At 41.8% G+C, this 12,397-nt stretch overlaps 4 protein-coding genes across 6 annotated transcripts in view; 1 reads left to right on the top strand and 3 right to left on the bottom strand.

Annotated features, from left to right (window-relative positions):
- kti12 (KTI12 chromatin associated homolog) overlaps positions 1–1,332 on the top strand; it is a 1,882-nt gene extending 550 nt beyond the window's left edge. Inside the window, exons 2-6 of the mRNA XM_025056019.1 lie at positions 31–110; positions 437–596; positions 719–781; positions 921–989; positions 1,128–1,332. Of these exons, the coding sequence (XP_024911787.1) occupies positions 31–110; positions 437–596; positions 719–781; positions 921–989; positions 1,128–1,271 (516 nt within the window). The 3' untranslated portion in view covers positions 1,272–1,332. The remainder of the gene's footprint in view (positions 1–30; positions 111–436; positions 597–718; positions 782–920; positions 990–1,127) is intronic.
- Positions 1,333–1,635: 303 nt separating this feature from the next.
- ch25hl1.1 (cholesterol 25-hydroxylase like 1, tandem duplicate 1) lies at positions 1,636–3,165 on the bottom strand. The gene has a single exon (XM_008310998.3). It carries the CDS (start codon positions 2,773–2,775, stop codon positions 1,846–1,848), a length of 930 nt encoding a protein of 309 aa, XP_008309220.2. The 5' UTR covers positions 2,776–3,165; the 3' UTR covers positions 1,636–1,845.
- Positions 3,166–3,171: 6 nt separating this feature from the next.
- On the bottom strand, positions 3,172–8,793 carry LOC103379434 (uncharacterized). 3 transcript variants are annotated; one of them, XM_008310984.3, is made up of 12 exons: positions 8,690–8,793; positions 7,311–7,913; positions 7,097–7,156; positions 6,432–6,484; positions 6,194–6,338; positions 5,725–6,086; positions 5,026–5,254; positions 4,496–4,610; positions 4,314–4,425; positions 4,085–4,196; positions 3,586–3,698; positions 3,172–3,510 (listed from the first exon to the last, which is right to left on the bottom strand). In XM_008310984.3, the coding sequence occupies exons 2-12, from the start codon at positions 7,899–7,901 to the stop codon at positions 3,441–3,443; spliced, it is 1,962 nt and encodes a 653-aa protein (XP_008309206.1). In that variant the 5' UTR covers positions 7,902–7,913; positions 8,690–8,793; the 3' UTR covers positions 3,172–3,440. The 3 variants fall into 3 exon arrangements, with proteins under 3 accessions (XP_008309206.1, XP_008309205.1, XP_024911916.1); XM_008310983.3 differs by having other exon boundaries at positions 8,576–8,726; XM_025056148.1 differs by lacking the exon at positions 8,690–8,793 and adding an exon at positions 8,031–8,185.
- A 116-nt stretch (positions 8,794–8,909) lies between these two features.
- Positions 8,910–12,099, bottom strand: ndufa9a (NADH:ubiquinone oxidoreductase subunit A9a). The gene is made up of 11 exons (XM_008310982.3): positions 11,949–12,099; positions 11,073–11,240; positions 10,856–10,953; positions 10,662–10,753; positions 10,359–10,500; positions 10,084–10,186; positions 9,899–9,969; positions 9,680–9,756; positions 9,465–9,560; positions 9,280–9,346; positions 8,910–9,189 (listed from the first exon to the last, which is right to left on the bottom strand). The coding sequence occupies exons 1-11, from the start codon at positions 12,001–12,003 to the stop codon at positions 9,019–9,021; spliced, it is 1,140 nt and encodes a 379-aa protein (XP_008309204.1). The 5' UTR covers positions 12,004–12,099; the 3' UTR covers positions 8,910–9,018.
- Between the last annotated feature and the right edge of the window lie 298 nt (positions 12,100–12,397).

Below are 12,397 nucleotides of genomic sequence, written 5' to 3'. Positions count from 1 at the left end.
CAGAATCTTTTTTGTTTGTTTTGTTGCCAGGTTTACTGTTTAACATCACACGAGCAGAGCTCCACGTGGAATTCAAGCAGAGATGCTACAGAACAGTACAACCAGGACATGTGAGTTATAATGTTGTATATATATAAAAAATATATATTTTTTATTATATATATATTTTAATGTGTATTTTATATAATAATTTTACGCAAATATATATTTAAAATATATATAATATATGTATATATATTTATACATATATACATACATATATGTATATGTGTGTATATATGTATGTGTACATATATGTATATGTGTATATATGTATATATATGGTGATGAAGGACACCACCAAGTCCACCTAACTGTGATTAAGGATGACAGTAGCTATTCCCTGATTTGTTTTTTTTTAATTATTATTTATTTATTTATTTATTTTTTTCTGCAGTTGCGATGCCTTAGTTCTGAGGTTTGAAGCTCCAGACTCCAGAAACCGATGGGACAGTCCTCTGTTCACCATCCTCCAAGACGACACGCTGCCGTTTGAAGCCATTTCTGATGCGCTGTTTAAAAGAAAAGCACCTCCTCCCAACCAGTCGACTCAGAGTGTAAGGAACCATGGACACGTTCAGTGACGCAAACCTCCTTATCCTAATCTACCTAATCTACCTAGATTTCTTTTTAATTTTGGTGTTTGAAATAAAAAAAAAATACATTGATTGTTTTACAGCAACCACTGTCTTCTGCAAACTTCCTGTATGAATTGGACAAAATCACTCAAGATGTTTTAATGGTAAGTTTGCATCAGATGTTTAGGCTGTTTTTCTGGTCTTATTCAGCTTCTGTTATCTTCAGACAGTGTTTCCCTTCATTAAAAACGTTGTTTAAACAGCCTGTGAATTACCTTGATGCATATTTGAAATAATTTTTAGGCTATTTTCAACTCCCAGAAGACCAGTGTTCCTGGAGATCTCATAGCAGTTCCTGGAGCAACAGAAAAGATATCCTTCTCTGAAAATGGCATGTGTTTTGTAGGTATGTGTTATTCTGCAAAAAGAACCATGTCATGTGACACATACATATATATTGGCAAAAATGTTTAATGAAGTTTTCCGACATCGTCCTTAACATCGTCTCACATCGAGCTGAACCGAGGCGTCAACATGGCGGAGCTGCGGAAACTACGGCGCCAGTTCATTAGCTACACCAAAATGCATCCGACGGATAAGACGGGCCAGATTTCCAACATGTTTGTCCAGTATTTAAACAAGAGCCTTCACTGACCTCCTTTAAGCTTGGTTAATTTAATTTGTGGCAAATAAAATATTTAAATATTTTTAAATATTTAACCTTCACTGTAATTCATTTTAGATGATAATCTGTACAATGTACAGTAACGAGGAGGAGTAAACGTACAACAGGACACAGTTACCCACAGAACCACCGTGATGATACAGTTTGTTTAAATAGTTCGTACACGACTGTGATCTTACTTTTATTTTGAAAACCAAAGGCTCGTTGGTTGGGTTGAAAGAAAATCTGCAATTTGTTTCAGTAAAGTTGGTTCCGTAGTGTAACGGTTAGCACACCTGCCTCAGAAGCAGAGAGTCCTGGGTTTGATTCCCAGAGGCGCCACAGCCACAGAACCACCGTGATGATACAGCTTGTTTAAATAGTTCGTACACGACTGTGATCTTACTTTTATTTTGAAAACCAAAGGCTCGTTGATTGGGTTGAAAGAAAATCTGCAATTTTTTTCAGTAAAGTTGGTTCCGTAGTGTAACGGTTAGCACACCTGCCTCAGAAGCAGAGAGTCCTGCGTTTGATTCCCAGAGGCGCCACAGATATGTTTCAGTCTCAATGATGTTCCTTTTTTTCGTAGTGGGCACTGGTGCCGAAGATGACGTCCCAGTGTCTGAAGAACGGAGCGTAGTTGCTGCTCGGTCTCTGGTGGTGCATGTCGTGGGCCGGTGCACCGCCCAACAGACCGAAAGGCACTACGTGGTTGAGGGTCCACGGGAGGTCGTAGCCTATGTGGTCCTCCACGGACATCCAGATACTGAAAACTGTGACACACCACGTGGTGAGTGGGTGACAGTTTAAAATAATGGGATCCCAGTGGCTCCACAGACCCACGGTCATGAGTTCTGGGATGCTGAGCTGCTCCGACGCCCAGGAGAAAGGAGCCGTGGTTTCGTGGTGCACTGCATGAATCTGCCTGTAGAGGCGTTTGTCCTTGTGATGGATGAAGTGCCAAATGAAGTACTGTGTGTCGAAGAGAAGGAGAACGGCCAGGCCGTCGACCAGGACCTCGGGGACGGACGGAGCGTCCTGCGGCAGCTCCACCGCCGGAAATATGAAGGTGCTAATGACAACGGCCGGGAGAACGAAGACGAGGTGGTTGGACAACGCCAGGAGGAAACTCTGGCTCATCATTCGCAGCGTTGGCTGCCTGTTCTTTTGGATCTTGAAACGGTGCAGCAGCGGAACCTTCTCTCCCAGGAGATCCAGAACGGTAAACGGCAGACTGAAGAGGAAGTAACTGGAAAACGCAAGAACCACTGGGAAAAAGGGCGACGAGACGAGAGGCCGGTGTTGGAGGAGGAGACGGTCCCAGAGAGGCTGCAGCAGACGGTCCGAGGACCTGGAGTGCTGCAGCAGGAGAGGCAGCGATCTGACGTCCAACATCTTGATGTCTGCTCTGTCGCCATCCACAGAAGGTTCTGCCTTTTTATACAGACTGAAGGAACTTAGCTCATGGCTTTTTTTTTGCTTTTCTTCCCTCATCGGCCACAAAAAGATTTAAAGAGTTCAGGAAGGAATAATAATAAGCCTCAGATTTATGGGTATTAACCCGTGCAATCAGTCAAATGGTCAACGTGTGGCTAGTATTCCGAGCCAAACGTATTAACGAATGTGGTTTTCTTTTCCTTCACTGTGGTTTTTTTTTATATATTTGTTTGTTTGTTAGGTAGGCTGGCTCCATCCTCACCTACTGCCCTCTGGGATTGGCATCAGCCGATGACTGAACGTTATAACAAGCCACTGACTGGCTCTAAAATGAGTTTCCAAGGTTTTACATGTGAAAAGGAAAGAATTTTTGGTTCATGTCTCATCATTTCACAGACTCTTCAAGTCTTTCTGATTTCATTTATTTCACATATTTATTTATCCCCCCACCCCATTTCATTTATTTCACATATTTATTTATTTTTTTCCCCCCCTGGACAAATCAACTTCTCGAATGACACAACTGTTGAAATCCCAGACGGAACAAAGTCCTGTGTCTTAATCCACAGCTAATCTTCAGATTTCTAATCCCAAACCAGAGAATTACCTCACAGAGGATTATCTCACAACACGATTTCCTTTCTGGATTTAATCCAAACCGTGATACAGGAAGCGTGACTGGTGTATCACAGAGTGAACACCGAAGCCTTTCCTCCGCCGGTTTACTTCTTGTCTCCGGCTGCTCTCCTCGAGACAGTTTTGTTGGTGTTGGCATATTTATGTCGGTCGTTCCTTAAGAGGAAGAAGAGGTTTTACATATTTAATAACATAAATGTATTTTTTTTTACCTTGTTGTGTGTCCAGTACCTGGCCATCTTGACCTTGTTCCTGCAGCCTTGTCCTCCCTCCCAGTGACTGGTGCGAGCGCCTCTCGTCAACATGCTGCCACAGCTGACACAGGGCTTCCCGTTATTGTAGGGCTGCCAGCACCGGGTCAGGCGGAGATTGGGTTTAAACAAAGAGATGAAAGTCTGAAACCTGGCATCAGCTTGATGGATTCACGTATGCAGTTTCAGGAGTTGCCAACAGGGGATTACGTTACCTCGATAGACCCTCGAACCCAGCTGCACTGGTCTACTACTATAAAAGTTCATGGCCAGTGCAAATAGGAAAGTACATTTGTGAACCCATCAGTTCCTCTGACTGCACACTTGTCTACTGTTAGTGTTGATCTTCTTGATTTATGAATTCAAAAACCTTTCTTTCTATGGGGCTAAATGACGGTGACTAAATGTATCGATGGCATTGTTAATTAATTAACAATGGCGTCAATTAGGACAAGAACCAATCAGAGCTCGACACCAACCTGTTCTTTAGCACAGTAGCCACACAGCATTCTGGTGGCCAGTTCCATGGGGTGGTCCTGGTCCTCATCGTGGCACGCATCACAGGCATACGCCCGACCGCAGCAGGGAAACCTGGGAAGGTGAGTAAGAAAAGAGTTTTTCTTTCGCATCTTAAGGCATCTTTTACCACACAACGCTGCCCCCTGCAGCTGTAAGTGGTAGTTACACCCACAGAAAGAGAAATTATACCTCAGCCAGCGATGACTCTGCTTGTAATGTTTGCAGGTTCCCTTGTCCGGCAGAGGCTTCCCTTTCTGGACAGCAGGGTCTCTGAACATCTTGTAGTTCACCGTACTTGTACCTGCAGAGAGGAAGTTATCACCGTAGTCTGAACTTTTCCAGACAAGGTCACTGACAAACCCATTACTGACCTGTTTTGTTGCTGTGTGGCTGAAGATAATGGAACTTGATGCTCTCAGCCTGAACACTGAGTTTACTGTGACAGTGTTCACAGTTCAGCTCCCTGGTTTGTCCATAGGAAAGGTTCTGATGAGAAAATGAAAATTAGACTGAACTGGTTATTTCAGAGCAGCACTGAGATCATTAGAATTCCCCCCATTTGACTCCGCCCCCTTTTCTCCTCTTCTTTAGGGAAAACAAAAATCCTAACCACTTTATTTTGGTAAATATTGAAATCACTGTTACCAATTTAGATAAACTTTATTTTGGTAAATATTGAAATCACAATTGTTACCAATTTAGATACATATTTAGCTATAGTTTTATCTAGCATTTGGAACGTTGAAGCTGATATATTTTTGGCTAACCTGTAGCTAAACTCTAATAGCTATAGTTTTATCTAGCATTTGGAACTTTGAAGCTGATATTTTTTTGGCTAAACTCTAATTCTAATTAAAACAAAGCATTTATATTCTTTAGAAGATAACGTCTGACTCTTGACCTGCAGGAGGGTATCCTGGGAGCAGCTGAGGCAGCCCACGATGAGTTCACAGTCCTGGAGCACCAGGTCTGAAGGCACCACGTTGTGAAGGTCCAGGTATCCCAGAACATCACAGTAATGGTGCAGCATGCACGGTCTGAAGGCGGCGCTGATGCTGGAGCTGCACTTTTCACACTGAGCTGCACACGCTGTCCTTCCACTCAACGTCAGGTCCGCGGTTATTTTACACCTGCAGGGGCAGCAGAGAGTCAGGCCGGTTGACACCAGGGCAAAAGGACTCTCAAGGTGATTTCTTCTTGATTTTTAATTTAGTTACAAAAGGTAACGTAACACTTCTTTACCTAAGAAAATGAACCTTTTCTAACAACTACATCACTGCTCTGCGGAACTTTTCAGTCTCCTGTCCCTTCTTTAATGGATAGAAATTAGTTTAACGACTCACTTTTCATTAAAATTCTTGAAATCTGCTTCTATCAAGTGTTAACTTGTTGTTGCCTTGTACGACATACAAACTATGTTTTGAACGTTTTTCACTCCTCACTTAACTTAGAAGCCATGCAGATGTTTTTTAAAGTTTCTAGGGAAACTTTCAATTTTTTTTTGTTGTAAAATTTTAGTTTTGTTTTTGTTATTTATGAACCGCTAAAGGTTAAAAAAAAACTCTGGATTTTTTCTTCCTACTTAATATCTTCACCTCACCTGTTACACTGAAAGCAAACTGATATCTGCTGAGCCACGACGGTGGCCGTGTTCTCCCCCAGCCTCAGTCCCAGCACTTTCACCTCGGTGCCTCTGCGAGGATTGCTGAGCTTAATGTTCTCCACGAGACGAGCGGCCTCCGTCTCCAGCTGAACTTCATCTTCACCTGAGGGCAACGTCTTTCCTCCATTCTCTCCACCGTTGTTTTGCAGCTCGGTTTCTTCCAGTTTCCCATCATTGGTGTCTTCAGTGTCTGCCTCCGTATCTTCTTCATCATCTGGGGATTCACCCACGGACGCCTGGAGCTCCTGGTATGGAATAAACTGCAGTCCAGCCTTTTCTAAGTCCATGTCTTTTTTTAACTGCAAAAAAACAAAAACAAAAAACATGTTGATTCAAATGGTTGTTAAATTTAAATGGAACCCTGGTTGCCATGGTAATCTTGTGCCGCTGCAGGTTATCCCCTCACCTGCCGGGCTCCTTCAGTGAACAGCCGCTCCAAACTGCGATCCAGCCAACGGAGAAAAGGCCTGAAGAGCAGCTCTACTTTTCCCATGATCCCATTGGTGGCGTGTTTGGCCTGGAGCCACTCCAGAGATGCCTGTTGGACGTGTCTGCACAGGAAGGAACAGGGTATGGGACGTCAGCGCCAATCATACAAAAACAATACATTTAAGAAAGAAAATATGTTAATATCATTTTTGTACTTTGCCATTACAGGTGGTAGTTCCTGGTCCAAAGGAATCTCCAAGGTAAAAATCTAAAAAAAAAAATGTATTGAAGACAGAATTAACTACTCTGTCAAATCTAAAACGTTAGAATGTAAGGCTTTATTATTAGATCAATAGTAGGGATGTCCGATAATATTGGCCGATCGATATTATCTGCTCGATATGAGCATAATTATGCAATACGTAAGAATCGTGATTCGTTTTTCTTCCGATAACCGATAATATCGGCCGATCGATATTATCTGCCCGATATGAGCATAATTATGCAATATGTAAGAATCTTGATTAGTTTTTCTTCCGATAATGAAAACCCGATACCGCAATGCAATGGTTTTTGTGCCCTGAAAAATAGTTTTGGGGACAAACGGCTGTTTATGAAAGTGAAAGTCACTAGATGGCAGCATTGCAGCTCATTTTATTAATCAGGGGACTTCATGTAGAATGCTGGTGCCAGCAACTCATACAGTGGTTTGTACAGATAAATAAATAAATATTACCAGGTCTGTAGGATAAATAAATAAATATTACCCGGCCTGAAGCGGTGTTGGTTGATATCGGAATAGGAAATTAAGTGTTTGGACAATGTCGGCAAAAACGTTAATATCGGACATCCCTAATCAATAGTTGTTGTTGTTTTTTACCTCTTGTGGGTAACTGTCTGGGAAGCTCACCATGATGTCAATCTCTTTAAGGTCAAAAGGCTGTGGGTTCAAATACAAAGTATCATCAAATTAAACATTTGTCATTTGGAGTTACAAATTTAAGAAGCTAAGTATAATCTAATATAACTAAGTATAAATATTTAATTAATATTTGAAAATATTTAATATTTACTAGGTGCAACAAAAATATTACCCAGTCTGGATCAGTGGCTTCAACTGACATTCTGTAGTACGTGACTTTCCCGTCGCTCCTTTCCTGAATAATCACTTTGTCTTTGGGGAAACGCTTCATCAGCTGCCTGATCTCTGTCTCCCGCAGCTTCTGTCCAACATCCTCCGTCAGATCACACAGCTTCACCTCCTGAAGAACAGCCGGGCGCGGCACCTGGGGTTTCCTCTGAACTGATCTGGTCTGATTGGAAGAAACCGACGAAACTGACGTGTCGTCCAGCGTGGGGAACATCGTTGGATGCCAAAAACGACACCTGTCCTCCATGGCACAGTGGCCTGACAGGTAGTAACGACACGGGCGGCGGTGAACCGCGACCGCTGTGTGCCCCACATCTTCAGAACAGGCCTCTGATGTTACAGGTGTGCCTTCATGATGGATTGGTAACCTGTTTGATTTCTTCTCCTGCGCTGCTGCATCATCTCTTACATGAAGAAATTTACATTTCTTGCCAAAATGGCAGTGTTTTCCCTGAGAGAAGAATCGGCAGCGTGGCGGCTCAGTTTGGGGAAAATGCTGTGATTTATCCGTCTTTTCCTTCTCAGCATTCTCCATTGTTACAGTAACCTGAGGAAATGAATGAAATTTAATGATTTTGTTCAAAGTGTAGGTTCATATTGAATTGTTAGATGTTCAAATGCCATGGGTGGAGAAACGAACGGTCCACGAAGACGCCAGCCTGACCTCATCTGTCGACCTGTTCAACATCACTGCAAACAAGAAGGTGCTCAAGGCCGATTCCTGTTGTACCCCACCGCCTCCTCTCAACCCATCTGACCCTCTGACTGCACACCTCACCAACCAACTCAGGTAATTTCCCGAGACACCTGCAGTCATACTATAGTTCACAGCAGAGGCCACATATTTATTTGATGATAGTACAGCAGAGGCCACATATTTATTTGATGGTAATAGAATTTATTTATTTTATTTCACATCTACTAAAATCCTCAGACAAGCAATTATGAAACACCCATTTTTTGCACGTGCTTAAGTAAAAAATATGCCTGTCTCTAATTAAGCGACTTGGGAACGAATTCGATGGTTTAGTCATTAAGTCTCTCATTGGTGAATACCTGGTTTAGGCCGTGCTGTTAGCTAAAAGAGTTTACTTTTTAAGAAAGCAAACCTAAGCAAAAAGAAATATAACCCGTGTAAACTAAAATTAGCTCGTAGAGCTACATTTCCTGTCCTACTAATCTAAGTTAGCGGTGTCATCGCTCACTTACCCTAATACAGAATAGTAATCCGTCTCCCTATTTCGACTTCCGTTTAATAAGTTGAGGATTTTAAACCAAAAGTGTAAAAATAGCTTTTTAAAAACGGTGTATTTCAAAGCGTACCTGTTCAAAGTGCAGCTTTTGAACCCCTTCCTGTTTTTCTCCTTCGACGGTGGCTCGTTTAACAGTTAATGGACCGTGCTGCCATCTTCTGGCGCAGATTAAATATTACACTGGTTCCATAACATTTATACTGACTATTAGCAACTCCTGCTGCTCCTCTGACTACAATACTCGGTACTGACTTTTGCTTTCCAATAAAAACCCCAAACAAACAGAAATGAACCTGTTACAGGATAATTATTTTTATTTATGTACAGAATAGACTTAGTGACAAAAGTACAGTGCAGACGATGTACTGCCACGGCGATGGTAAAATTATTTCAAGCATTTTAAACGCTGAGTATCTTGGGTGGTAGCGGTGGTTCCAGTACAGCTTCCTTGTGAAGATGTCTATGGTGGCGACGCATGATTTCAGCAGCCCTTTGTCCTAGGGAGGAGGGAGTGATTCCAAGATCCTCCAGACCAGGAAGTCCTGGGTGCTTCATGTCTGTGAGGTGCAACTGTAAAAGAATGATGCCACCAAGAATTAAAGTTAAAAATGTCCATGTTTGCCTTAAGCACTAACAGACACACAGGGGAAGGTCTCTTACCCTGTCCACTTTTTCTGGGCTCGTCCACGCCTTGTATGGGTTCATTGCAAATGTCCGAGCCAAAAGGCTGAGTAGGAACAAGAGATAATAAATGTAATTTCCCATTCTGGGCTCAACCAAGTATCACTATCTATCCAATTGTGTTCTTTAAAATCACCAATGAACAGGAAGTAACAAAAACCTACTGGTAGAGTGGACGGGGGATGGAGTAAGGGTTAAAAGGCCGGTATATCACACCGTAGATGTACTCCACCAGGTCATGAAGGAGATAATGGTCGGGGCTGTAAACACACCACAACAACAAAGAGTACAGACATGAACCACAACTTATTTATCTTCACGTGTGCTGTCAGTGCCCAGACACAGCTTGTCTCTGGAACCTCAGCTGCTCAACACCCACCCGACCAATGCAAACGTCTTTCCATTGGCGTCGGGGTCACTCGCAGCACTGAGGATGGCCTTAGCCACGTCCACCACCTGAGAGACAAAAGAAAAAAAAAGACTTTATAGGGTTGAGGAGATACATTCTTTCTAGTGCTGGACACAAAGTAAATTGATTAACTTCTATAAACAAATATATGGATAAAATGAAATTGAATACCCAGTGGGACAAACTTACATAAACAGGCTCTTTCACTGTCTTCTTCCCAAGGTCAATCATAGGAACGGTGTCACCAAACCAGCTGATATCTGAAAAAGGACGTGGGTCAATCTTTTATAAACTTCATAGATAAATAATTATAGAGAAACCGTCGTGAACTATGTGAGGTCTATAGTACTGTATGTCTCACTACTGCCTCTCACCTGCAAAGTAGTTTAAGAAATTGTCCTCCTTCCCAAACATATCAGAAGGCTTCAAGATGACGGCGTCTGGAAACTCCTCTCTGACCGCATGCTCTCCTACGGCCTGCAATAAAGACAGAGACACACAGTCATGTGAGTGATGGTGTCGACGATATCATAAAAGCAGATTCAATAAGTCACTTTTAAACATTTGAATTCAGGAACACTGACTGATAAAATGAATAAAACATTTTGTTCATCAGGGGGATTGAAGGCTCAACACCACAGAAACCCACCTTGCTCCTCAAGTACTTGGATGAGCTCCTTATGTCGGCGTTGAGGTGGGAAACGTGGATCAACTTTTTGATTCCCGCCTCTTTGGTGGCCTTGGCAATCCGCTGAGGAATGTCAACATAGACCTCGTCAAAGCCAAAGTTCCTGCAGACAAGGACGACCAAAACACACGTTTACTCATAAACATATCTGTTTATCATATATGCTAAACAAATATAAATCAATTGTTTCATTGTACATTAACTAACTGTGGTTTCTCTTTCTCTCTTTTTTTTTTAAATGTGATTGTTTGTCCTTCTCCTCACCTCGTCTCATACTCCTTGCCTACCAGGTTGATGACCACATTAGAGTGCTCAATCGCCTTCATGATCGTGTCCTTATTTCTGGGATCCCACTCCTGCATAAGAGGTAAAAAAAAAAAATTTCACAATGAGTATTCATCGTCTGTGCTCGAGTATTTCAAGGTACAGCTTGTGTGTCTGTGCAGCAATCAATATACCATGAAAAAGAACTGTCCCAGATCGGCCATGGGCTTCATAAACATGATGTAGTACGGATCACAGCGGTAAGGGACTACAACCTGGGAGCCAATTCGACCTGTATTCATTTCAAGGAAATTCAATTGCACAAAAACAACATGTGAACGCAAGGCACAACTAATGAAGTTTTTGATGCATCCCATACATTTGTTAGCATGTAAATATTATAATACTCACCCAGGCGATTAACTACATATCGTCCCAAATAGCCAGTGGCACCAAACACCGTGGCGGCTATTCCACTTGCAGAGGAGCGTCCTCCCTTTCCTTGGGGGATGATGGCATAGTGCAGCTTCCTCTGTTGACCAGCAGAGGCAGCAGCAGCTATAGCAGGGGAAAGGCTACCTAATGGAAATGAAAAAATAGTAACAACACTAGCATCAGACTGTCAGACTAACAAATAACAAACACGTTTGCTACAATAACCACCAATGGCCCTATATTGTCCTTTATTTCTGCGTTCATATAGGTGACTTTCCATTTTAAGTGTATGTTTTTCCATTTAATAATGTTTTCCATCCACCCATCATCGTCCACTTATAGTGTTTTCTATTTCAATTTAGAATTTGATTTAAACCAAGTTGTTGAAATCAAAATATCTTATTTTCTTCTTGCCAACAGCATCGACGTAACTCCATCAGTTAAGTGTATGGACCTGAAGCAACGTTGTGGCGCTTGTAAACACAGGAACGAATCTCACTCGCGAAAGGTAAGACAGCGATTACGGTTTGCAAACGTTGCGTCACGTTACGGTAACCTGAAATGAAATAAATACATTTTAATCTATTCTTCTATCTCTCGTCTTCTCTCGAGCGGCGTTTTAAGTCGTCAGATATTACAGGGGCTAATGACAGGACGCTACACTTTAGATGCTACCACAGGCTAAGCGCTTGCTAGCACGTACGTAGCCGAGACGGTTAAGAAGGTCACTAATTTCTCGGCTGTGGTTCAAATTTAATCCAGTTTTTGGATTGTCAGTGTAATAGTCTGCCTCTGATTTACCCTACATGCACGTGTTAATGTATATTGACAGAATGACAAAAGGTTACTCACTGGAAACCTTTGGAAGGACACTCGCAGGACGAGAAACCAACGCTACGGTCGCCATTCTTACGTTTACGGCGAATCGCGGGGGACAAAATAGAAAAGATCCGCACAACTGAAAGCTGTTTGTTTCTTTAAAACGATGAAAGAATGACTGATATTCGCATTTAAAGCACAGATTATAGACGTGGAAATATATATAAGTTATTGTTGTTGAAATCATGGAGTCGAAGTTGAAGTTGAAGTCATGAGGTGTTTATGGTATTTTTTATAAAGTAAGTCGTTTTTTGGAAATTCTGTTGATTAGATTTGTTGTTTTGTTTAAGCACAACAAATACAAATTTGTTCTGAAACATTTTGGCGAAAAAAGATATAATGTTGAACTTCGCCATTATTGCAATCCTATGTATTTTTGTATGATTATATATATATATATATATGTGTATATATATATATAT

This window comes from Cynoglossus semilaevis, chromosome 6 (genome assembly GCF_000523025.1).
Source record: "Cynoglossus semilaevis isolate Cse_v1.0 chromosome 6, Cse_v1.0, whole genome shotgun sequence".
Taxonomy (NCBI): domain Eukaryota; kingdom Metazoa; phylum Chordata; class Actinopteri; order Pleuronectiformes; family Cynoglossidae; genus Cynoglossus; species Cynoglossus semilaevis.
The sequence above is the reverse complement of the archived record's forward strand: the minus strand, read 5'-3'. Positions and strand labels throughout refer to the sequence as shown.

What these genes read in the sequence shown, in the direction of transcription:
- LOC103379434 (XM_025056148.1), bottom strand. Translation starts at nt 8,183, where the DNA reads ATGACTGCAGGTGTCTCGGGAAATTACCTGAGTTGGTTGGTGAGGTGT. An exon ending in CTACCACCTGTAATGGCAAA is followed by an intron (nt 6,339 to 6,431) that starts GTACAAAAATGA and finishes CTTCCTGTGCAG; the next exon opens with ACACGTCCAACAGGCATCTC. An exon ending in TCACTGAAGGAGCCCGGCAG is followed by an intron (nt 6,087 to 6,193) that starts GTGAGGGGATAA and finishes GTTTTTTTGCAG; the next exon opens with TTAAAAAAAGACATGGACTT.
- ndufa9a (XM_008310982.3), bottom strand. Translation starts at nt 12,003, where the DNA reads ATGGCGACCGTAGCGTTGGTTTCTCGTCCTGCGAGTGTCCTTCCAAAG. An exon ending in TGGGACAGTTCTTTTTCATG is followed by an intron (nt 10,754 to 10,855) that starts GTATATTGATTG and finishes CCTCTTATGCAG; the next exon opens with GAGTGGGATCCCAGAAATAA. An exon ending in AAGACGTTTGCATTGGTCGG is followed by an intron (nt 9,561 to 9,679) that starts GTGGGTGTTGAG and finishes GTGTGTTTACAG; the next exon opens with CCCCGACCATTATCTCCTTC.
- ch25hl1.1 (XM_008310998.3), bottom strand. Translation starts at nt 2,775, where the DNA reads ATGAGGGAAGAAAAGCAAAAAAAAAGCCATGAGCTAAGTTCCTTCAGT.